This window comes from Pan paniscus, chromosome 13 (genome assembly GCF_029289425.2).
Source record: "Pan paniscus chromosome 13, NHGRI_mPanPan1-v2.0_pri, whole genome shotgun sequence".
Taxonomy (NCBI): Eukaryota; Metazoa; Chordata; class Mammalia; order Primates; family Hominidae; genus Pan; species Pan paniscus.
In genome coordinates, this window is record NC_073262.2 from 110,319,514 (window position 1) to 110,344,967 (window position 25,454).

At 45.6% G+C, this 25,454-nt stretch overlaps 1 protein-coding gene across 3 annotated transcripts in view; it reads left to right on the top strand.

The window, feature by feature from the left end:
* The first annotated feature begins 292 nt into the window (after positions 1–292).
* The window catches only part of CCNYL1 (cyclin Y like 1), a 51,062-nt gene continuing 25,900 nt past the window's right edge, over positions 293–25,454 (top strand). The window contains exons 1-3 of one of the 3 annotated variants that reach the window (XM_008974269.5): positions 293–2,673; positions 19,959–20,033; positions 22,003–22,037. In XM_008974269.5, the coding sequence (XP_008972517.1) occupies positions 2,454–2,673; positions 19,959–20,033; positions 22,003–22,037 (330 nt within the window). In that variant the 5' untranslated portion in view covers positions 293–2,453. The remainder of the gene's footprint in view (positions 2,674–19,958; positions 20,034–22,002; positions 22,038–25,454) is intronic. The other 2 variants (XM_003820812.6, XM_055109025.2) reach the window with 2 other exon arrangements.

Consider the following 25,454-nt stretch of genomic DNA (forward strand, 5'->3'; position numbering starts at 1 on the left):
AAAGTATGTGACATGTGCTAAGAGCTCAGGTATTGAATGGATAGTGAACGTATGAGTTAACTCTGGACCTATATAAAGTCTCAGCTTCTTTCACAGAATCAAACTCTTGCTTAATTCAAAGCACATTCCTCCTACTTGCTTCCCTTTGCTCTCCCAGGCTTGCCACTGTTACAGAATTTTTTTTTCTTAATTCTCTCCAATATTCCCTTCATTCAAAATGTTTTAAAATCTATTTCCGTAACAATGCTTCCCAATATCTTCCTGGTTAGCAAGTTTTAAATTCTTCAGTTTTCAAGGTCGTAGATATCTATTTTTGTGTATGTCTGTTGTTAAATGCAGGCATTATTTTGTACCTTAAAATAGGCATCGTCTCAAGTCTACAAGAATCATCCAAAATGGTATCTAATGACATTCCTAGGGTTTCAGACAATTTTTTTTTTCTTTGAGACGGAGTCTTGCTCTGTCGCCCAGGCTGGAGTGCAGTGGACTGATCTTGGCTCACTGCAATCTCTGCCTCCCAGGTTCAAGAGATTCTCCTGCCTCAGCCTCCCTAGTAGCTGGGACTATGGGTGGACGCCACCATGCCTGGCTAATTTTTGTGTTTTTAGTAGAGACGGGGTTTCTCCATGTTGGTCAGGCTGGTCTTGAACTCCTGACCTCAAGCAATTCACCCGCCTCTGCCTCTCTAAGTGCTGGGATTACAGGCGTGAGCCACCGCGCCCAACAAGAGCAAAACTCCGTCTCAAAAAAAAAAAAAAAAAAAAGCAATCCCATTTTGCAGGTTTTATAGAAGAAATTGGGACGCAGAAGTTAAGTTACTTCCGCAAGCTTACATGACTGCTCAGGGTGAGGGTCCCTGATCATGATGATCAGAAAATAAAGGTAGAAATCAAGCTTAGGGAGGAAGTGACATTGTGTGTGTATATGTATATTTGTTTATTTATTTTTATTTTTATGTTTTATTTTTTTGAAACGGAGCCTAGGTCGCCCAGGCTGGAGTGCAATGGCGCGATCTCGGCTTACGGCAACCTCTGCCTCCCGGGTTCAAGTGATTCTCCTGCCTCAGCCTCCCGAGTAGCTGGAAATACGGGCGCGTGCCACCATGCCCGGCTAATTTTTTGTATTTTTAGTAGAGACGGGATTTCACCGTGTTAGCCAGGATGGTCTGGATCTCCTGACCTCGTGATCCGCCCGCCTCGGCCTCCCAAAGTGTTGGGATTACAGGCATGAGCCACCGCGCCCGGCCGGGATTGTTTTTAAGGGTTAAATAAATATACCACAGTTGGAACACTGTCTGGCACATAGTGCTTGCCAAATGGTAACTATTCATCTTCATGGAATCAAGACTGTGGTGCCCCACTGCATGGTTCTCAGTTTTGCGTGAGAAAATCGTGCTTTCTGTGCTGTTTTTAGTACAAGAAGAGAAACCTGGAAGTCCCTGCCTAGAGGAGAGAAACAGGCAAGAAAAGGGAGTTGGCGAGTCCCAGCATTTCAGAGTTGGCAGGGACGAGTTAGGTCCCTATTTTATGGATGAGGAAGTGGAAGGGTGACGTGTCCTCGAGTCTCATTCAAGACCCACAGCCACAACTCTTTATGGAGAGTAGGACCAGGGCCCCAGGGTTGCTATGATCACGTTGCAGGTGAAAACTAACGCTCATTGGAAGACAGGAGCGGAGCACTGAGTTGCAAAAACAGTTAACAATTTGGGTGTAACCAAGTTTAGTGAGCAAACGAAAGCTGTCAGACTCGGAAAAAGAGTTGCTAATGGAGCGCACTCTTTACTAATAATGGCTTTCTACAGAGATCATTGACACAGCTTCCAGTTACAAATGCCCATGCGCTTCCAGTAGGACCGGAAAGCTCCCAGCAGCCAGCGATGAATGAAAACCCGAGTCTGGGATAGCGGCGTGAGGGGCTGGGCAGCTGCCAGGCGGGGGCGGGGCAGCGGGTCACGTGCCTGGCTTCGAGGCGGGCGCCGGAGGGGGAACTCTGAGCATGATTGGTTCCTCCTAACCAGGTGACCGCAGGTCGCGTTCCGGTTGGCAGGCACCGGCCAGGGCCAGCGGCCTTCAGTCGGTAGGCGGCGGCGGAAGGAGGAGGAGCTCCAGCCGCGCTCTCTCCCGGCAGTGGCTGTGCTTCACAGCGCTTGTTGGGTTCCCCACCCCTTTTAAATAAGCCGGGCTGGTCACCGCCCTCGCAGACGAGTCAGCTCAAGGGAGGCGGCGGCAGCGCGGCGGTGGGGGTGCGGCCGAGGCCCGAGCCCTGCCCGGGGCCGGGCCGCGGGGCGGGCGGGCGAACCGCGGGCGAGGCGGCGTCTGCTTGCGCGGTGCAGCCCCAGCGTAGCCCGGGGCTGCCGGTGCCGGCCGCGCCATTGTTGGGGGAGGGGGCGGCTGTTGAGGGCGGCGGAGTAGGGGGCGAGCGAAGGCGGTGGCAGAGAGGAGCGGAGGCTTCCCATGGGGAACACGCTGACCTGTTGCGTGTCCCCCAATGCCAGCCCCAAGCTGGGCCGGCGCGCGGGGTCGGCGGAGCTGTACTGCGCGTCCGACATCTACGAGGCGGTGTCCGGGGACGCGGTGGCGGTAGCGCCCGCTGTTGTGGAGCCTGCCGAGTTGGATTTCGGAGAGGGCGAGGGCCACCACCTGCAGCACATCAGCGACCGCGAGATGCCCGAAGGTAAGGAGGCGGCGGATGCCATCCGCCCTCGGGCTCACCTCTGCCCGCCTCCTCCCCCAGAGTCCCCCGGGAGGCATCCGCCGCCTCGGGCTCCTTCCTGCCGGTAGCCGGCTTTCCCGGGGCTGGGCTCCGGGACGAAGGCTGGTTCTGCCTCGCGTCCCCACCCCTTATTCTTTCCCTGCTGCGTCTGGCCAGTTTCTTTCCCTCCTCCTTACCGTAACGCCCAGTTCTTGCTCCCTCTTCCCATTCTCCCAAGCCGGCGTGGGACCCTCTAGTCCGCCGCCCTTCTTGTTTGTAGCTCTGTTCATTGTCTGGTGGGACTTTGCTAAGACTTTTGGGGTATATTGTTTTCCTTTTCTCAATGGAAACTCAAATACCTCAACTTCGGAGTACTCATCCCATTCCCTTCCTTAACCCATCCAGATGGTACCTAAGTGAAGGAACCAGGTAAGGGTCTGATTGTTCCTTCCTCCCATCCGTGAAGATAGCTGATGCCCGCGACAGTTTAGACCCAGATGTTTGAGGATTTCTTATCTAGACTCAAAATAGAGGTTGCCATAGGAGACACTATATGGTATTCCTAATAGGTTAAGTCGGCTTGAAAGAAGCTGCTTTATTCCTTCCAACTATAATTTGAACACAGAAAGAAAGAAAATGGGGGGAGGGGCGTAAAATGACTGTGAAGGGTGTGAGAGGTTATTACCAGGGGTGCAGACAAGTTGTTTTTTTGAGACGGAATCTCGTTTTGTCCCCCGCCCAGGCTGGAGTGCAGTGGCGCGATCTCGGCTCGCTGCAACCTCCGCCTCTCGGTTTCAAGCGATTCCTCTGCCTCAGCCTCCCGAGTAGCTGGGATTACAGGCGTGCGCCACCACGCCCAGCTAATTTTTGAATTTTTAGTAGAGACGGTGTTTCACCATGTTGGTCAGGCTGGTCTCTAACTCCAGAGTTCTTGATCCGCCCGCCTCGGCCTCCCAAAGTGCTGGGATTACAGGCGTGAGCCACCGCGCCCAGAGGTTGTTAACTCAAAGGAGTTTAGCCACGGAGTTCTGATTACTTTAAAATTCCCACGGTGGCAAATACATCTCCAGCCATTCTCCGGTGACTTAACAGACTTCAATACCTCCTTGTTCTAAAAGAGAGGTGGGGTGGTTCATGGTTAGAAGTTTCAAAAGAGACAAAGTATAAATTTAGACTTAATTTATAATGTAATGGTTTGGAAGTTAAAATGCTAGACCCTGCCTGCTCAAGAGTGTTTGTTTCCGTGGCTCCCCTTCCTTCCTCCCAATCCTGCCAATAGAATCCTGGTCAAAGATGAGAATGTTGGGGTTCGTCAGACTCTAAACCGTTGAGGTAGGGGTGAGGAGAGAGGAAACGTTTAGTTTTTTGCCTCTAGAATTTTGGAAAGAGATAAGTCTAGGTAAAAATAATTCTGGGTAACAGCGTGATTCTTGAATAAAAACTAATTCCTTTGAAGTAGAAAAACATTGTATCATAAAGATGTTTAAATCCAGTGGGCTCATTTGTTTCGTTTAAATGCCAGAGATTTCATTACTGTAGAAGAAATGTGTTAGAACTCTTATATTTAAACTTTGCTTGGACTCTTAATTTTTAAAATAATAATTAAGCTTCATGATGGACATGCCTTTGTAACTAGGAACTACTGTACTTACCTTTCGGAATATTCAAACATTGTGAAAGAATGAACAAATATATTATGTGAGTTAACTGATTGTACCTTTAATACACAAAGCATGTAAGTACTTGTGAAAACTTAATGCTCTCTTAGTGGTGTCAGGTAAGCCTCTGAGTGATTTTACACACCAGTTAGTAGATGGGTGGGTGGTGTTGGGTGAGAGCCCCAAATAAGGCTCCCACCCAGTGTACATGAAAATACATACTTTAATGTACATGTAATTTAGCCCTTCCAAAATAAGGCCTGTTTATATTCCCCGTGTTGCTAATGAAGAAATGAAGAATTAGGTATGTAGAATGACTATGTAAGACAGCCACTGAGCAGAACTAAGGTTCTCAGTTCTCCGACTGACATGGAGGTGAGATATACCAAGTTCAGTTCTTAAAAAACTTTTAAAAATCCAGAATGCATCATGTATTTTACCCATAAAATAGTCCTGTTTTTGAGAACTTACTTCGGTCTTGATTAGTTCCTTTCAAAGTTTATTTTACACGATTCAGAGGCAACACTTACATCTCTTTTTTTTTTTTTTTTTTTTTTTTTTTAAGAGAAAGAGTCTCACTGTGTTGACCAGGCTGGCCTCGAACTCCTGGCCTGGGCTCAAGCAGTCCTCCCACCTCAGCCTCCTGAATAGCTGGGACCACGGGCGTGTGCCATCTTGCCTGGCTCCATCTTATGTCTATACATTCATTTCAGTGGATAAGAATAAAAGTAGAGGTAACAAAATGGCCTAAATATACCCATCAAATAAACAGGTTGATAAATTTTAAAGAGTTTTTTCTGGTAACTGTGAATTGAAGCTGAGAATGCACTGGACAGAGGAATATTAGAAGCTGGCAAGAGGGAAGGTAAGGTACCAGGCATTAAGCATGGGATGATGATAAAGAGTGCTAAATCAGAAAAGTTGGAAAAAGAGAATTTGTAAGCACAGAATTTACCATTGTATGTTAGTATGACAGTTACATTTTTATTTCAATTTGTCTCAAAATTTATTTTTGTGGCATTCAATAAAGTGATAATAGAAATCTCCATTTCGGCATTTGCCTATTATTCATAAGTTTCCATAGAAACATGGCCAGAACACCAAATATAAAGTATAGACACATTGAAAGTTTGCTTTTAATATCTTTATTTCAGACAATTTTATATCAGTCTCCCTGGAAACAGAAATTCTTACTGAGATGTAAAACATTTGGCTGGGCGTGGTGGCTCACACCTGTAATCCCAGCACTTCGGGAGGCTGAGGTGGGCGGATCATGAGGTCAGGAGTTCGAGACCAGCCTGGCCAACATGGTGAAATCCCGTCTCTACTAAAAATACAAAAATTAGCTGGGTGTGGTGGCGGGCATCTGTAATCCCAGCTACTCAGGAGGCTAAGGCAGGAGAATCACTTGAACCCAGGAGGCAGAGGTTGCAGTGAGCTGAGATCGTGCCATTGCACTCTAGCCTGGACAGTGGAGCAAGACTCTGTCTCAAAACAAACAAACAAAAAATTTAGCTTTTCTACAATGAAGAATTATTTTTGTTACTTAGACAAAAATCATACATAAATGACGCTCGGCTTTGTTCTTCAAGCTATTTCTTTTTTTTTTTTTGACAGAGCTTCACTCCTGCCTAGGCTGGAGTGCAATGGCACAAACTTGGTTCAGTGCAACCTCTTCCTCCCGTGTTCAAGTGATTCTCCTGCCTCAGCCTCCCAAGTAGCTGGGATTACAGGCATATGCCACCATGCCCAGCTAATTTTTGTATTTTTAGTAGAGACGGGGTTTCAGTATGTTGGCCAGGCTGGTCTCGAACTCCTGACCTCAAGCGATCCAGCTGCCTTGGCCTCCCAAAGTGCTGGGATCATAGGTGTGAGCCACCGCGCCTGGCCTTTTTTTTTTTTTTGAGATGGAGTTTCGCTCTTGTTGCTCAGGCTGGAGTGGAATGGCGCGATCTCGTCTCACTGTAACCTCTGCGCCCAGAGTTCAAGCAATTCTCTTGCTTCAGCCTCCTGAGTAGCTGGGATTACAGGTGTGTGCCACCATGCCTGGCTAATTTTTTGTGTTTTTAGTAGAGATGGTTTCACCATGTTGGCCAGGCTGGTCTGGAACTCCTGACCTCAGGTGATCCACCTGTCTCAACCTCCCAAAGTGCTGGGATTACAGGTGTGAGCCACCACGCCTGGTCTCGTCAAGCTATTTCTAAGAGATGCTCCTAAGAACCCAGTAAACATTTCAGATAGACTCAAAGTATTTTCTACTACCTTGCCTTTATTTAACGGTATGTCTAACATAACTGACGGTAGTATCAGTAACACAAAATAATATCTTATTGTCCGATTTTATTAGTACTCTTGACTTTTCATGGAGCATTTTATGTTCTGACGTTAGGAGCTTTGCTAATTTGCTGGCTAAAGGCGCTCTCTGAAGTGACTCTTTCTATTCTTTTCCACTGATGGGTGAAGGTGGGGAAAGAATTGGCAATGTAATGTGGAAAAACCTCTGAGCAACAGGTCTTTCCTCTTTCCAGTAGCTATTTTAAGCCCTTTTTTTTTTTTTTTTGCTTTTTTGAATAATATGTTTGATGTAAAAGACGTAGAGAATACAGAAAAGTCATTGATTATGGTATGCATATGAATATAACATTTTATTTTAGAAAAATGAGATCATTCTATATGAGCTGCTTCATAACTTACAGCAGTGAAATAATGTCATAAATTCCTGAATCACTGCTTGACATCCAGAGAGTGCTCCAGGATATCTTTCCATGCCAGGACACCCTGCTCTATCGCATGCCTTCTAGTAACTGCTTAATGTACCATCAGATGGTTGGAGTATCATTTATTTACCTATCCTTTATGATTGGGCATCTTTTCTAGTAACATCATACACAGTCTCATTACATTTGATTTCAAGGGTACCGATAAAAACATATTTTGATGACTGATGCCTTGTACCTCCCTGTAGAATTCAGTTAAATCTATGGGTTGAGTCATTTTGTAGTTAATATATTTTAGTATTAAATGTTCTTATGGGCCAGGTGTGGTGGCTCACGCCTGTAATCCCAGCACTTTGGGAGGCTGAGGCGGGTGGATCACAAGGTCAGGAGATCGAGACCATCCTGGCTAACACGGTGAAACCCCGTCTCTATGAAAAATACAAAAAATTAGCCGGGCGTGGTGGCGGGCGCCTGTAGTCCCAGCTACTCGGGAGGCTGAGGCAGGAGAATGGTGTGAACCCGGGAGGCAGAGATTGCAGTGAGCCGAGATCGCGCCACTGCACTCCAGCCTGGGTGACAGAGCGAGACTCCATCTCAAAAAAAAAAAAAAAAAAAAGTTCTTATGTCAAATTGGAGTTAGCATTGACTTTTCCCTGGACTTTAGAATTCATCATTTAATATTTTTTGTTTCTTGGTAGCCTATCTTGCATCTTTAATTCTGAATAGCTACCACTTTAAAAGATTTGATGCTTACCACTTTAAAAGATTTGATTAGATGACAAATCAAGAGAGAACGTTAGAAGAAATCTTAAAAGATGTGGGAAAACTGGGAGAAACTTGTCTAGTTTTGGGTGTGCTGAAACAGATGTTTATTGAGTACCTTTAGGTGGCCAGGCTGTGTTCCAGATTTAGGGCAAACAGTGGTATACAAGACAGAACCTCATCCTAACTCTGATCCTTACATTCTGGAGGGAGCTAGGGATAGATAATACATGAATAATCAAGAATGTTAGGTGGTGAGGTGCTGGGGAGAAAAGTAAAATAGGGTCATGGATTGGGGAGGAGGACAGTTACATGGGGGTTGTGGGGATGAAAGATGGCTGCTCTCCTTACGTGACCTGTGAGCAGCCCTAAAGTGAGAAGGGAGCCTTATGAGGATGGTTGGTGAGAGCCAGGGGTCCACGCAGACAGTTACTTTCGAGTTCCTTGAATGGGAGCAAACTTGTTTTTGGCCAAGGACAGAAAGACACAGGGTGGCTGCGGAAGAGTGAAAAGGATGCCAGGACTATGGTGGGTTAAGGCCATGTGTGTATAGTGGGCCTTGGCAAAGAATATAGACTTTAGTTGTGATAGGAAACCATTGGAGGATTATAGCCTGGGAAATATTTTTAATTCTTTTTTTTTTTTTTTGAGATGGAGTCTTCACTGTGTTGCCCAGGTTGAAGTACAGTGGCTCAGTCTTGGCTCACTGCAACCTCCGCCTCCCGGGTTCAAGCGATTCTCCTGCCTCAGCCTCCCGAGTAGCTGGGGCTACAAGCACGTGCCACCACACCTGGCTCATTTTTTGTATTTTTAATAGAGATGGGGTTTCTCCGTGTTAGCCAGGATGGTCTTGATCTCCCAACCTCGTGAACCACCCACCCTGGCCTCCCAAGGTGCTGGGATTACAGGTGTGAGCCACCATGCCCAGCCAATATTTTTAATTGTTTAAGAAAAAGATCAGACGGTGGCTCATGCCTATAATCCCAGCAGTTTGGGAGAAGCAGAGGCAGGAGGATTGCTTGAGCCCAGGAGTGGGCTGGGACTAGCCTGGACAACGTGCTGAGACCCTGCCTCTACAAACAGTAAATTAGCCAGGTGTGGTGGCACACACCTATAGTCCCAGCTACTCAAGAAGCTGAGGCAGGAGAATCTCCTGAGCCCAGGAAGTCAAGGCTGCATTGAGCTGTGATTGCTCCACTGCCCTCCAGCCTGGGTGACAGTGAGACTGTCTCAAAAAAAAAAAGATCAGACTAGCTGTAAAAGTAGGTAGCAAAGTGATGAATAGACAAGTCACAGAAAAATAAATGCAGATGATCCTTAAACACAGCTTCACACTTAAGAGAAATACAAACGAAAACTGTGCTGTGATTTCTCTTCTGTTGGGAGAAGATCCAAAAACTTGACAATACATTCTTTGGTGTGGCTGCGAAGAGAGTTGCATTTGTGTATTGCTGGTTAAAATGCAAGGTGGTTTGACTCCCTGAAGAGGAATTTGGCATAATCTCAAACATTGCAAATGCATTTAATCCAGAAATCCTACTTCAAGGAATTTATCCTGAAGGCATACCCCATAAATATGAAATAACATGTGCATAAGGTTTTGTTGCATTATTTTCAATAGCTAAATATTGGAAATAATATGTCTAGTAAGAAATTGGTAAAATAAACTGTTATATCCACACAGAGGAGAATTATGGAGCTGTTAAAAAAAAAAAAAACTCTCTTTACTGCTATGGAGTGATACCCAGATATCCAGGATATGTTACATGAAAAAAACAAGGAGGAGAATGTACAGTAATGTATGAAATAATATGTATTTGCTTATTTAAAACAACAACACTGAAAGGAATTCTTGGTGGTGGTGTATGACTGTTTTTCCCTTAATTTCAGAGGCAGCCAAAGTGCATATTTGCTGAAGATGTTATTTTGGTATGGGCTCTCCAATAAATGCTAACTGTTCACTTTTGCTTTTAATTTGTGAAAACTTTGTTTTATAATTTATTGTGCATTATGTGGTATATAGCAATTGCTTTTTTTTTTTTTTTTTTTTTTTTTTTTTTTTTTTTTTTTTGAGATGGAGTCTAGTTCTGTTGCCCAGGCTGGAGTACAGTGGCATGATCTCAGCTCACTGCAACCTCCACCTCCTGGGTTCCAGCAGTTCTAATGCCTCAGCCTCCTGAGTGGCTGGGACTACAGGCATGTGCCACCACGCCCAGCTAATTTTTATATTTTTAGTAGAGAAGGGGTTTCGCCATCTTTTTCCAGGCTGGTCTTGAATTCCTGACCTCAGGTGATCTGCCCACCTCAGCCTCCCAAAATGCTGGGATTACAGGTGTGAGCTACTGCGCCCGGCTTATAGCAATTGCTCTTGCATTTCATTTTATTCTCACTATATTTTGAGTTAGGTAGTATAAGAATTATACTTGTTTTACATATGAGAAGACATATGTAAATTTGAGAGGTGTAAATTGAGTTTTCCAAGGTTTTTTTTTTTTTTTCTTTTTTATTGATCATTCTTGGGTGTTTCTCGCAGAGGGGGATTTGGCAGGGTTACAGGACAATAGTGGAGGGAAGGTCAGCAGATAAACAAGTGAACAAAGTTCTCTGGTTTTCCTAGGCAGAGGACCCTGTGGCCTTCCGCAGTGTTTGTGTCCCTGGGTACTTGAGATTAAGGAGTGGTGATGACTCTTAACGAACATGCTGCCTTCAAGCATCTGTTTAACAAAGCACATCTTGCACCGCCCTTAATCCATTCAACCCTGAGTGGATACAGCACATGTTTCAGAGAGCACAGGGTTGGGGGTAAGGTCACAGATCAACAGGATCCCAAGGCAGAAGAATTTTTCTTAGTACAGAACAAAATGAAAAGTCTCCCATGTCTACCTCTTTCTACACAGACACAGCAACCATCCGATTTCTCAATCTTTTCCCCACCTTTCCCCCCTTTCTATTCCACAAAACCGCCATTGTCTTCATGGCCCGTTCTCAATGAGCTGTTGAGTACACCTCCCAGATGGGGTGGTGGCCGGGCAGAGGAGCTCCTCGCTTCCCAGTAGGGGCGGCCGGGCAGAAGCGCCCCTCACCTCCCGGACAGGGCGGCTGGCCGGGCGGGGGGCTGACCCCCCCCCACCTCCCTCCCGGACGGGGCGGCTGGCCGGGCAGAGGCGCCCCTCACTTCCCCGACGGGGCGGCTGGCCCGGCGGGGGGCTGACCCCCCCACCTCCCTCCCGGAGGGGGCGGCTGGCCGGGCAGAGGGGCTCCTCACTTCCCGGTAGGGGCGGCCGGGCAGAGGCGCCCCTCACCTCCCAGACAGGGCGGCTGGCCGGGCGGGGGGCTGATCCCCCCACCTCCCTCCCGGACGGGGCGGCTGGCTGGGCGGGGGGCTGACCCCACCACCTCCCTCCCGGACGGGGCGGCTGGCCGGGCGGGGGGCTGACCCCACCACCTCCCTCCCGGACGGGGCGGCTGGCCGGGCGGGGGGCTGACCCCCCCCACCTCCCTCCCGGACGGGGCAGCTGGCCGGGCGGGGGGCTGACCCCCCACCTCCCTCCCGGACGGGGCGGCTGGCCGGGTGGGGGGCTGACCCCCCCACCTCCCTCCCGGATGGGGCGGCTGGCCGGGCGGGGGGCTGACCCCCCCACCTCCCTCCCGGACGGGGTGGCTGGCCGGGCAGAGGGGCTCCTCACTTCCCAGAAGGGGCGGCCGGGCAGAGGCGCCCCTCACCTCCCGGATGGGGCGGCTGGCCAGGCGGGGGGCTAACCCCCCCACCTCCCTCCCGGACGGGGCGGCTGGCCGGGCCGGGGGCTGACCCCCCCACCTCCCTCCCAGACAGAGCGGCTGGCCGGGCAGAGGGGCTCCTCACTTCCCAGTAGGGGCGGCCGGGCAGAGGCGCCCCCCCCACCTCCTGGACAGGGCGGCTGGCCGGGCAGGGGGCTGATCCCCCCACCTCCCTCCCGGACGGGGCGGCTGGCCAGGAGGGGGGCTGATCCCCCCACCTCCCTCCCGGACGGGGCGGCTGGCCGGGCGGGGGGCTGACCCCCCCACCTCCCTCCCGGATGGGGCGGCTGGCCGGGAGGGGGGCTGACCCCCCCACCTCCCTCCCGGACGGGGCAGCTGGCCGGGCAGAGGGGCTCCTCACTTCCCAGTAGGGGCGGCCGGGCAGAGGCACCCCTCGCCTCCCGGACGGGGCGGCTGGCCAGGCGGGGGGCTGACCCCCCCACCTCCCTCCCGGACGAGGCGGCTGGCCGGGCAGAGGGGCTCCTCACTTCCCGGTAGGGGCGGCCGGGCAGAGGTGCCCCTCACCTCCCGGACGGGGCGGCTGGCCGGGCGGGGGGCTGACCCCCCCACCTCCCTCCCAGACGAGGAGGGAGGACGCTCCTCACTTCTCAGACGGGGTGGCTGCCGGGCGGAGGGGCTCCTCACTTCTCAGACGGGGCGGTTGCCAGGCAGAGGGTCTCCTCACTTCTCAGACAGGGCGGCCGGGCAGAGACATTCCTCACATCCCGGACGGGGCGGCAGGGCAGAGGTGCTCCCCACATCTCAGACGATGGGCGGCCGGGCAGAGACGCTCCTCACTTCCCAGATGTGATGGCGGCCGGGAAGAGGCGCTCCTCACTTCCTAGATGGGATGGCGGCCGGGCAGAGACGCTCCTCACTTTCCAGACTGGGCAGCCAGGCAGAGGGGCTCCTCACATCCCAGACGATGGGCAGTCAGGCAGAGACGCTCCTCACTTCCCAGACGGGGTGGCTGCCAGGCAGAGGCTGCAATCTCGGCACTTAGGGAGGCCAAGGCAGGCGGCTGGGAGGTGGTTGTAGCGAGCCGAGAACACGCCACTGCACTCCAGCCTGGGCGCCATTGATCACTGAGTTAAGGAGACTCCGTCTGCAATCCTGGCACCTCGGGAGGCCGAGGCTGGCGGATCACTCGCGGTTAGGAGCTGGAGACCAGCCTAGCCGACACATCGAAACCCCGTCTCCACCAAAAAAATACGAAAACCAGTCAGGCGTGGCGGCGCACGCCTGCAATCACAGGCACTCGGCAGGCTGAGGCAGGAGAATCGGGCAGGGAGGTTGCAGTGAGCTGAGATGGCAGCAGTACCGTCCAGCTTCGGCTCGGCATCAGAGGGAGACCGTGGAAAGAGGGGAGAGGGGAGAGGGGAGAGGGGAGAGGGGAGAGGGGGGAGGGGGGAGGGGGGAGGGGAGAGGGGAGAGGGGAGAGGGAGCTCTATCTACCACACAGTCCTTCTCTCTCTTTTTTTTTTTTTTTTTGAGACGGAGTCTTGCTCTATCACCCAGGCTGGAGTGCAGTGGCGCGATCTCCAATCCTCCAAGGTTTTTTAATTTGTTTTTTGTTTTTGAGATGGTCTTTCTCTGTTGCTGAGGCTGGAGTGCAGTGGTGTGATCATAGCTCACTGCAGCCTCCACTTCCTGGGCTCAAGTGATCCTCTTGCCTCAGCCTCCCAAGTAGCTGGGACTAAGAGTTTTCCAAGGTTTAAAAAGATTAGACTTGGTATGGTCAGGTGTGGTGGTGGCTCATGCCTGTACTACAGCACTTTGGGAGGCTGAGGCGGGTGGATCACGAGGTCAGGAGATGGAGACCATCCTGGCCAACATGGTGAAACCCCATCTCTAATAAAAATACAAAAATTAGTTGGGTGTGGTGGCACATGCCTGTAGTCCCAGCTGCCTGGGAGGCTGAAGCAGAAAAATCGCTTGAACTCAGGAGGCAGAGGTTGCAGTGAGCCGAGATCATGCCACTGCACTCCAGCCTGGGTGGTAGAGTGAGACTCCGTCTCAAAAAAAAAAAAAAAAAAAAAAAAAAAAGGCTTGGTAGATCAAGAATGTAAATTTCAGATATATGGCATATAGGATTAGAATTTATAGAATGACTCATGGGCTTCTTTGGATACTGCCTTTTTTCCACCTTTTTTTCATTTAATTAAGCTTTAGAGTTAAAATAATAACATTGGATAATGAAAAATGAAATGGAGGTACTTGTAACCCAGACTTTTTTTTTTTTTTTTTTTTTTCTCTGTATGAGACAGGGTCACAACTCTGCCTGTCGCCCAGGCTGGAGCGCAGTAGTGCCATTAGAGCTCACAGTAACCTCAAATCCCTGGGCTCAAGCTATCCTGCCACTTCAGCCTCCCAAATAGCTGGAACTACAGGCATGTGCCTCCACACCCAACTAATCTTTTAAAAAAATTTTGTAGAGATGGGGGTCTCACTATGTTATGTTGCCCAGGCTGGTCTTGAACTGTTCTGAAGTGATCCTTCTGCCTCAGCCTCCCAGAGTGCTGGGATTACAGATGTGAGTCACTGCACTCCACCCAGAAATATTATTAAAAGTCTAAGAAAGGAGTTAAGTGGTATTAAGAAATACACAAAGGGAGAAAGGTATACTATAGCATATGAAATGTCACAGCTCAGTCACGATCACTAAAACATAGATTGAGGCGTGAAGGTAAGTTAAAGCAAGACTGAACACTGACATAGAAGGAGGTAGAGAAGTGTTTCGGAAACCAGATTTAGGATTGTCAGAAGCTAGGAAAGCAAAAGCAAGGCATGAGTGAGCATGAGACTGGAGCTTGGCTGTGTACTGTGTGACCTCAGATGAGGCAGGGCAGCTCAAGACCCATCAGGTAAGACTTACCTGATAGGTGGAACGTGTGAACTTAGATAAAATCTCAGAGTTTACATCATAGTTGAGAGGTTTGAAATGTTTGTGTTATGGACCGTAAGACTAATACAGTGTGCAGTATGGTAGAGCAGGTCAGTAAATGCAGTAAGCCTTTAAATAAACAGATGCCCAGCAGTTGGCCCAGAAACTGCCAATGTCTCCTGTTTAATTGGGATATATTGAAATCAATATGTTGAACTCAATATCTTTCTCTGAAATATGCTGCTTCTGTCAGTTACTTTCTTGGTTGCTGCCCTCTCCCTTTAATATTTTGACAAGAAAAATAATTTCTTTACAGTTTACAATTGCATAATTTTAACACTTTTAGCCTTTAGTAATAATGCATTTCATTTATTCTAAGTTCCATATTTTTACATTTTTAATTAACATCTGTGAAATTGAGATGGCTGATATATTCAAGGAAAAGCAGTGTTCAATGTCAGTGGATCTTACAGATTTCTTCCCCTGAGGGGGGTGTTTATATTAAGACCTGAGTTTAATTTTTTTTTGTCTTACTTGCCCCCCATCATACTATCATGCTTTCGAATTAAGTTGCAATTTAAATTGATAATACAAAACTGGTGGGTCTTAAAATACAATTTTATACATAACCCCTAACCATGATATCAAAAACTATTTCTTCTAGTTTCAAACATTCTTAGGAGTTTTTTGGGTTTTTTTTTGTTTTGAGACAGAGTCTTGCTCTGTTGCCAGGCTGGAGTGCAGTGGCGCCATCTCGGCTCACTGCAACCTCTGCCTCCTGAGCTCAGGCAATTCTCCTGCCTCAGCCTCCCGAGTAGCTGGGACTACAGGCGCAAGCCGCCATACCCAGCTAATTTTTCTTTTTTTTTTTTTTGTATTTTAGTAGAGACGGGGTTTCACCATGTTGGCCGGGCTGGTCTCGAACTCCTAAGCTCAGGCAATCCGCCCACCTCGGCCTCCCAAAGTGCTAGGATTACAGGCGTGAGCCACCGTGCTCAGCCCATTCTTAGGAGTTTTTAAAAAAATAATTTTTGAAGGCATTCACATATAAGATGCATGGTAATTGATGAGTTTCTGTTTTCCAGACATTTCTCTAAATTTTTTATGTGCATGTTTGTGGAGCCTAATGCCTTAATAGTTGGCAGTCTTACCTTTGTGATAATGAGAATAGAGTAGTGTCATTTATCAGAGTCTCCCTAGGTTCTTGGGGAAAGAGTTAATGGAGAGTGCAGAAATGATACAGTGTGTGTGTGTGTGTGTGTGTGTTGGTATGTGTATGCATACTTTTACCGTCTAATGGCTTAAATGTCCATTCTGTAAAATAGCAATGTGTGGTATTTATTGTTAGTGCAAGTTATATAGCAAATTGTATCAAATAAATAAATGCAAGTTACAGCCATGCTGATGTTCCTCATTCACATCAGTAGGAATTTTTTTTAAGCATCCAAAGCTGTGGTAGGAGCTAAAACTGGTATAATTGGTGGCTTTATATCCTAATATACCCTAAACTCCTTTAGAAAGCAACTGAGCACTATATATTGAGCGATGAAAACAATCTGACCTTTTGATCTGATTGTCCCACTTTTTTGAAAAATCTTTCCTAAGGAGACTTTAAAAATAATTTTAAAATACCGTAAAATTGAAGGTTTTCCTCCTAGGAGCAGAGCTTTGTAAGTACCTAAGTCCCCAAGAATATGGGATTGGCTGAGTAGAGTATAGGAATAACACTTGATGGACCATCATTTATCCATTACACAGTAAATATTCTCCATTGGAGTGGAGATCATTTGTAAAATAAGACCTAAGTTGTATATGGATTAGAGCTATTTTTTTAACATGCATAAGAAAAGCAACCTAAGGCTGGGCACAGTGGCTCACACCTGTAATCCCAGCACTTTGGGAGGCCGAGGCAGGCAGATCATGAGGTCAGGAGTTCGAGACCAGCCTGGTCAACATAGTGAAACCCCGTCTCTACTAAAAATGCAAAATGTAGCCAGGCATGTTGGCACATGCCTGGAGTCCCAGCTACTTGGGAGGCCGAGGCAGGAGAATTGAACCTGGGAGGCGGAGGTTGCAGTGAGCCAAGATCAGGCCACTACACTCCAGCCTGGGTGATAGAGCGAGACTTCATCTCAAAAAGAAAAGCAACTTAAAGTAATGGTTGTGAATTTATAATTTGTAATTTGTTTGTTTGTAATTTGCAAATGAAGCATTATTTTGACTGTTGCAAATTTCTGTTCATGATAAGATATTAAAGGAATGAGCTAGAGGCTTTTACCTATCCCCACCTTTATAAAGTGTGATCACTGCAGTATTGTTGATAAACCAGGCCTTTTACTTGCAAGTTTAAAAAATCTATCTCAAAATAGTTAAAAATTAAAAAAAAAACTGTATAAACAGGGATTCACATAGTCAGTTAGGGGCTACTTGACCCAGGAATTAAGTGATCTCAGAACTTGTGTCAGTTCTGCTCTTCTGTTGATCTCTCCTGAAAAGACACCCTTCATGATGGCAGAGGAAGCCACTGGTGGCAGCTCCTGGCTGGCTAGCAGTGCTAGAATACAGCCCTGCCTTTCTCCTTTGGTTCTTGGGAAGTCCCAAGAGAAATGTAATTGATTGGCCAGCTGTAAGTCACATGCCCACCCTAAAACCCCTGAGTTGAGGGAGTGCCAGCTTGTTACTTGGGCTGATTTGGCTTTTTTCTCTATATCTTATCATTTCTGTTATCCTAGTTGCCTTGGATTTTTTTTTTTTTTTAAGATGTAGTCTTGCTCTGTTGCCCAGGCTGGGGGGCAGTGGTGTGATCTTGGTTCACTGCAACCTCTGCCTCCTGGGTTCAAGCGATTCTTCTGCTTTAGCCTCCCGAGTAGCTGGGACTAGAGGCGCACGCCATCACGCCTGGCTGATTTTTTTGTATTTTTAGTAGAGATGGGGTTTCACTGGGTTGGTCAGGCTGGTCTCGAACTCCTGACCTCATGATCTGCCAGCCTCAGCCTCCCAAAGTATTGGGATTACAGGCATGAGCCACCATGCCCAGCCGCCTTGGATATTTCTTATATTTACACAGTAGCACATCTTGGTTTTCTTATATTTAAATACATAATAGCACATCTTGATTTGGGGCGGGGGAGGTGTGTGTGTGAAGCCTGCTCCTCTTTGATTTTGGTACTTAATTTTCCTGGACTTCCATTGAAAATTCCTAATTAAACTTTATCATGACATAGGTACTGATTCATAATATGGCTTCTTCTGTAAACATCAGTTATTTTTTAGATTCAAATGGTAGTATATTTGCTTTCTTTTTGAAAGGAAGTAGTCATGAATCCTTTTAGAAGCTTTAGGTAGAGGCTGGGTGTGGTGGCTCACGCCTGTAATCCCAGAACTTTGGGAGGCCGAGGGGGCAGATCACAAGGTCAGGAGTTTGAGACCAGCCTGGCCAGCATGGTGAAACCCAGTCCCTAGTAAAAATACAAAAATTAGCCGGGCATGGTGATGTGTGCCTGTAGTCCCAGCTAGTTGGGAGGCTGAGGCAGGAGAATCACTTGAACCCGGGAGGTGGAGGTTGCAGTGAGCCAAGATTGCACCACTGCACTCCAGCCTGGGCGAAAGAGTGAGACTCTTATCTCGGAAAAAGAAAAAAGAAGGAGCTTTAGGTAGAGGCAGCTGTGAAAGTCTCTGCCTGTCATTTTGTGCACAAATGATTTTATTTTTCCAAATAGCTTAAAATTGTCACATCATCTTTTCAAGATGTGGAAAAACTTCAAACATAATTTTTGTGTGGGTCTTTTACATAAGAATAGTTTTCTCTAAAAGCAGTTTAAAAAAGTTCAGTGAAGGAATTTCCATGGAGAACAAAGCAGTTGGTTTAGGTATGTAAGTTTTTAGTGATCTGGCAGTACTATCAAAATGGATGATTCATAATTCATTTTAACCAGGAAGCCCCAAACTTGTGTTCATATAAGATTCTAACCAAATTACTTGGAAGAGAGAAAAGGATTCTAGGTAGATAAATTTGTGAAATGCTGAGTTAAACAGTAATCACTACTAGACTGATTAGTTTTTAATATATCAATGTGCGTTTTGATTTTGTAAGAGCCAGGGATAGAGTATATTGTCATTTGACCACTAAATCGCTTTTTTAAAAGTAGAGCAATTATATTAATATGTAGTTTTGGGAAATATCGCCTTAACTGTTACTCTGGATCTTGGCCCAGTTTCTTACAAGGTTGGTTAAGGTAAGTGGCTTGAAATGGAACTTGCTGGGCTGGGCGCGGTGACTCACCTCTATAATCCCAGCACCTTGGGAGGCTGAGGTGGGTGGATCACCTGGGGTCAGGAGTTTGAGACGAGCCTGGCCAACATCGTAAAACCCCGTCTCTACTAAAAATACAAAAATTAGCCGGCGTGGTGGCAGGCACCTGTAATCCCAGCTATTTGGGATACTGAGGCAGGAGAATTGCTTGAACCCTGGAGGCGGAGGTTGCAGTGAGCTGAGACCGTGCCACTGCACTCCAGCCTGGGCAACAGAGTGAGACTCCATCTCAAAAAAAAAAAAAAAAAAAAAGGACCTTGCTGAAGAATATCATAGATTTTTATTTTTTTCCCCTCGTGACAATTTTTATTATCCCATATTATGGCAAAGTTTGTTTCATGAAAATTCAAGAGTCTGTTTTGTAGTCTTGCCTAAATATATTATCCAACTTTGGTGCAAGGTGGACTACAGACAGGTTTATCTTGGCATAGATAGGGGCAAAATTTTTTAGAAACAGCCCTAAGATCTGCTTTAAAACGTACTCTTGATGAAACACCAAATTAACCATGCTGTTAGAAGGAAGAAGTGAGAAATTGAGGGCAAACGTTAATCATTTTCTAACATGTTCCTGTGTGTTAGAACACAGAACTTCCATTCAGTCCTCTTAAATCTGCCATGATGAATGGCCCCCCAAAAAACCACAGCTAACTAAATTAGTTTACTTGTTGAATGGAGTTAGAATTAGCCGTTTAATTGTCTAAAGAACATTTGCCAAAAACAACTCTTTGTTTTACCATATTTGATGTATTGAGCTGGTGCCTAACAGTAACTGGCCACAGCATCACTTGCTACTTGAGATTGTTCTTGAAATGTGCTAGTAATAGCAGCAGAGAGGAGAGTGTGGTTATATTTCTATTTGATAAGTTGAAGGAGGAGGGCATGTGTATGATTCATCTAACATTTGTACCAGATTATTTAGGCGCAGATTTTTTATTAAAAGTCTCTGACACAGCCTGGTTTTGTTCCACGTGTGTGGAGAGATTCTACAATTTTGCATTCCCCAGGAGTATTTTTGTATTGTCTTTATTTCCTTTATATTTATTACTAAAAACTTATCTGAAGACTGTTAAAAGTGATTAAAATGGATGTGTATCTATTTCAGAAATCATCTTTTCTACTCACCTAAAGTATCACATCTTTTTCCTCCTCTTCTATAGATTTAGCTTTGGAGTCAAACCCTTCTGACCATCCAAGGGCAAGCACAATTTTCCTGAGCAAATCTCAAACGGATGGTAAGACAATACTGTTTTTTCCTTCCAAGGAAAAGACTGAAAACTGTTTCTATTTTATTGGGTGTATTATAGAAGGTATTTAGAAGAACTGATGTATTAGTTTAAATTTTTCTTTTCATACGTTCACTGATTTTAATATGTGATATACTTTCCTTTAGTTGTGATTGTTTAGTAATAACATGTAGACCTATTTACAGGTTTTGCCACCTTTTTATAACACAATTAATTGGCCACATGATTTAGTAACATGGATTTTTTTTTTTTTTTTTTTGAGAGGCTGGAGTGCCTTTATTGCCCACGCTGGAGTGCAATGATGCGGCCTCAGCTCACTGCAGCCTCCATCTCCCACGTTCAAGCAATTCTCCTGCCTCAGCCTCCCAAGTAGCTAGGACTACAGGCATGAGCCACCATGTCCGGCTAATTTTTGTATTTTTAGTAGAGATGGGTTTTCACCATGTTGGCCAGGCTGGTCTCAAACTCCTGACCTCATGATCTGCCCTCCTCAGCCTCCCAAAGTGCTGGGATTACAGGCGTGAGCCATCTGGCCAGTATCATGGATTTATGCTTATTTCTCCATACTTCTTTGACCTCTTTCCCTTGCTCCAAAACAGTACATTTTAAAGATGAATGATAGGATTTAAGCTGCAGCTTGGTTTCATTTGAACAACAACAAAAAATCAGTTCGTATACAGGGATTGAATCTGTGATTTTGGCTTCCTTTTATACAATGCTCTAACCACATGAGCCTATCACATTCAAATTTATGCTACTCAGAACTTTTAAGCTATTAACTTTTCCATCCTAATGTAGTGTAAATATAAACATGCCCCATGGTGTTTCCCAGAAGGTTAGCCTCAGCAAGTGAAACTTATGTACATTTTCCTTGTCCTGCTTGTTTTAGGATGAGAATCAGAACTGTTGTATTTTTCTGTACTCCTGTTTATCTTCCTTAAAATTATGTTAAATCCTAATTTATTTGCTAAAAAGCTATATACGGCCAGGTTTTTCATTTGATTTCAACAGCAAGAATACAAGAAGTGGGGGTTCTATAATATTTGAAGTAATGCAGCACAACACAAAGCAGGGGGGTTGTAAGCAGCATTTTCGAAGCTCGTGTGGACTTTGTCTTGAGCTGGTCATTTCTGGTTAGGATAGTTGTATTTCTCAGTTTCTTTCAGAGCCATAGGCTTCTCACACAGACAGAGTGTGGAAGCAGTAAAAGAAGAGCTATCCCATGCTCCTCTTTCTTCAGTGGTAAGGAGTGTGTGCTTGTGATACTTGTCTAGCATCAAGGGAAGAGGCAGTATAGGAAACAAAGCGTGGTCCAAGTCCCTCTTGGAGCTTTTATTCTTCTGGCCTTTGTTAAAATGATTTTATGTGCTGAATAGACCATATTCAATTAGGTTAACATTCATTTTAACATTTAAATTTAAGGAAGTTTACTTTCCACTTGTGTAAAGACCCGTTTATTTTTTCAGTAACATACTAGTAGATGACCAGTAAGTGGTTCAGGATGTTTGCAGTGATTGTGGTGCAGCTAGAGATTGGCACCTAGCCAGAAACTGGTTCTTAGAGCTGTCAGGTGTTAGATCTTGGTAATTAAAGTAAGCTACCTGTAAATGTAGAATTAAAAAATACTGCTGGATGATGGTTCAGATATGCAACAGGGAAACCTATTAGCTAAATTTCTCATTTAGCATAATTTGTTTTGCCCCTTTCTTTTTTATGTAGGGATTCTTTCATTTCCATGTAATAGAATATCTGTCAGTTCAAAAAGTAAAACTAAGTTTTTAGATTTTATTTTATGGGATTCATCTTGCCAGATGATTTAAATGATGAATTTTGTTGGAAATTATTTTTTAAATGGAATTTTATCTCATTTTGTATATTGTTAATCAGATGATTAGCAACTACTTTTATACTGTGGCATTTGTATCAGAATTGATCAGCTAATTTTTTTTATTCTTAGTGCGAGAAAAGAGGAAGAGCAACCATTTAAACCATGTAAGTAAACAGTTGGAAAGCTAAGAAATTAACAGTTGAATTAAAAGTATGTCTGTCATGATTCCATAAAAATATAATGGGGACCCAATACTGTTAGTATGGGCCTCTTTTTGTGGATTTTCTAAATCATTTCTATTTTGCTGAGAATCAGATATATGCAGTAAAGTCTTTGACTTAGTGTACCCAATAATTGTTAAGGGTTTCTGACATTTAAGTTAAATTTCAATAGTTTGGTTGTGGTATAAATATCTGCCTTAAATATTTTTGCCTAAAGTTTTTAATCTTTTTAAAAATCAAGTAACAAAATTATAATAGCTAAGTTCATTTTTAGCACTATATGTTGACTTCCTGTCATAACAAGTGAAAACTTAGCTTCCTCACTCCACCGTGACCTTATTTTCTTCCCTCTATTTCTCCCATATATATCACATTTTTAATTAAATCAGTAATTGATGTTTACATTGTTATGATTATACAGATATTATTCACTGCTGAGTCATATATTATTCTCACTGTCTTCTCCTTGTACATCCTTTGTTTCTATTAAATATTTCTGAAATCTGGGCATGTCTGCACGTCTCTTCCTAGCCTCCACTAGCTCACACAGCCAAATGCAGTAGTAACCCTTGGCTGGTCTCCTTGCTTTCATGTCTTTTTTTGTGTGTGTGTGGAATTAATTTCCTGACTATATTCATTTGGCTGTTTTCTAACAGCTATTTTCCCCCCCAAATGTTGTAGCATTTGCCACATGCCCATCAAAAATGTTTTCCATCTACTAAAACACATCTGTTCCATTTTTCTCTTGGAGACAGCTTTCCTCAGCCTTTTGTCATCCTCTTCAAATATAGACGGGTTTTTCCTAAGACTGCTCTGTGCCTGTTTTCCTGGGATATCTCTCTGAAGTCATCTGGGATCTCACATAACTGTCCTTTTGTGTTGGGTCCCCTAAATCCTAGATTCTGTGTTTCCCTCTATCTTGTTAACCTTCCTAGTTGTACCAGAGTACATTTTCCTGGGAAAGGGCCCATAGACAGACATATTTAGAGATCTAGCCTGTCTGAAAACCTCCCCTATTTCTTTCTCTCTCTCTCTTTTTTTTTTTTTTCTGAGACAAAGTCTTGCTCTTGTCCCCCAGGCTGGAGTGCAGTGGTGCGATCTCAGCTCACTGCAACCTCCGCCTCCCAGGTTCAAGCGATTCTCCTGTGTCAGCCTCCCAAGTAGCCGGTATTACAGGCGCCTGCCACCACGCCCAGCTAATTTTTGTATTTTTAATAGAGACGGGGTTTCACCATGTTGGCCAGGCTGGTCTCGAACTCCTGACCTCAGGTGATCTGTCTGCCTTGGCCTCCCAAAGTGGGGATTACAGGCATGAGCCACTGCACCTGGCCTTTTTTTTTTTTTTTCTTTTTTTCTCTTTTTTGAGACAGGGTCTCACTCTGTTGCCCAAGCTGGAGGGCAGTGGTGTGGTCTCGGCTTACTGCATCCTTAACCTACTGGGCTCAAGTGATCCTCCCATCTCAGCCTTCCGAGTAACTGGGACTACAGGCATGTGCCACTATGTCCAGCTAATTTTTGTATTTTTCCATAGAGATGGGGTTTTGCCCTGTTGCTCAGGCTGGTCTCAAACTCCTGGGCTCAAGCCATCCACCTGCATCAGCCTTTCAAAGTGTTGGGATTACAGGTGTGAGCCACTGCACCTAGCCAAAGCTTCCTATTTCATAAGAGTATAAAATGCTAGGTTCACTCAAATTTCATAGTTCTGAAGACATTTCTCTATTGTGTTCTCATTATAGTATTCTTGAATCTGTTGCCATTGTGTGATACAGTTCGTGTAACCAGTTTTTACATGTCTCTGGAAGCTTTTTAGTGCCTTCTGTATCCCTGAGATCCTGAAATTTCATAATATGGCTTGCTATGGACCTTTTCTTTTTTCCTTTTTTTTGAGACGGAGTCTTGCTCTGTTGCCAGGCTTGAGTGCAGTGGTGTGAATTCAGCTCACTGCAATCCCCACCTCCCAAGTTCAAGCAATTCTCCTGCCTTAGCCTCCCAAGTAGCTGGGACTACAGGGGCGCGCCACCAAGCCTGACTAATTTTTTTGTATTTTTAGTAGAGAAGGAGGGATTTTACCATGTTGGCCAGGATGGTCTTGATCTCCTGACCTTGTGATCTGCCCACCTCGGCGTCCCAAAGTGTTGGGATTACAGGCATGAGCCACCGCACCCGGCCTGGACCTTTTCTTTTTATTGGGACCAATAAGTCTGTAGACTATGTCTTCTAGAGAATTTTGTTTTCTTTGTTCCTTCTTTTTCCTGATATTCTTACTATTCAGATGCTGAGCTTATTAGACCAGTGTTTCTGCATTGATCTTTACTTGTCTCCGCGCCCCGCCCGCCCCCGCCCCCCCCCCCCCGCACTCTCCCATTTTCTAGTTAGTCTTTTGTTCTACTTCTTGGGCATTCTTTTACTTTATGCTCTAACCGTTCTATTGAATCTTTCATCTTTTTGAGGGTATTTTAAGAATTTTTTAAAGTTTTCATTTGCTCCTGAATTTTCACCACTCCCATGCATTCCTTTTTCCTATTGTTTTGCTCTCTCTTGTTGGAGGCTTCCCTCACGTGTGATAGTCCCTGGCTTTCTCTAATTGGAAAGGACTTTTGTTAACTGATGATTCTTACTGCAAGGACATTGGAGGCCAAGCTAGCCTTTAATTTAGAAGACCTCAGTCTGTTATCTGGTGGGTCTTGTCTTGTCTTTTCTCTCTTCTTTTTTTTCTCCTTTCCTTTCCTTTCCTTTCCTCCTTCCTTTCCCCTTTCCTTTCTCCTGTCCTGTCCTTTCCTTTGCTTTTCTTTCTGAGAGAGTCTCATTCTGTCATCCATACTGGAGTGCAGTGGCGTGATCTCAGCGCCCTCTGCCAAGATGCAACCTCTTCCTCCCGAGTTCAAGTGATTCTTGTGCCTCGGTCTCTTGAGTGGCTGAGATTACAGATGTGTGCCACCACGCCTGGCTAATTTTTTTTTTTTAGTAGAGACAGGGTTTTGCCGTATTAGCCAAGCTGGTCTCGAACTCCTGGCCTCAAGTTCACCCACCTTAGCCTCCCAAAGTGCTGGGATTACAGGTGTGAGCCACTGTGCCCTGCTGGATGCGTCTTTTCTGAGACTGTTCAGTTTCTTCAGAGAAGAATCTCCCAATTTTCTACCTGGGGAGTACAAGCATGGCTGCTCATTTTCCAGAAGCAGAGTTGGAAAAGGGAGGTGGAGTTCCACTTCTCAGTGTGTAGTTTTTTTTCCCATTTCCCAGATTTCAGTCCTACTATTTCTGAGCCCAGAACCTTCTATATTCCTTATAAGATGGAAGGACAGGTGGACCTGGGACTCCAACTACATATTTTCAACTGACCTTGCTGGCTTTTGTTTTATG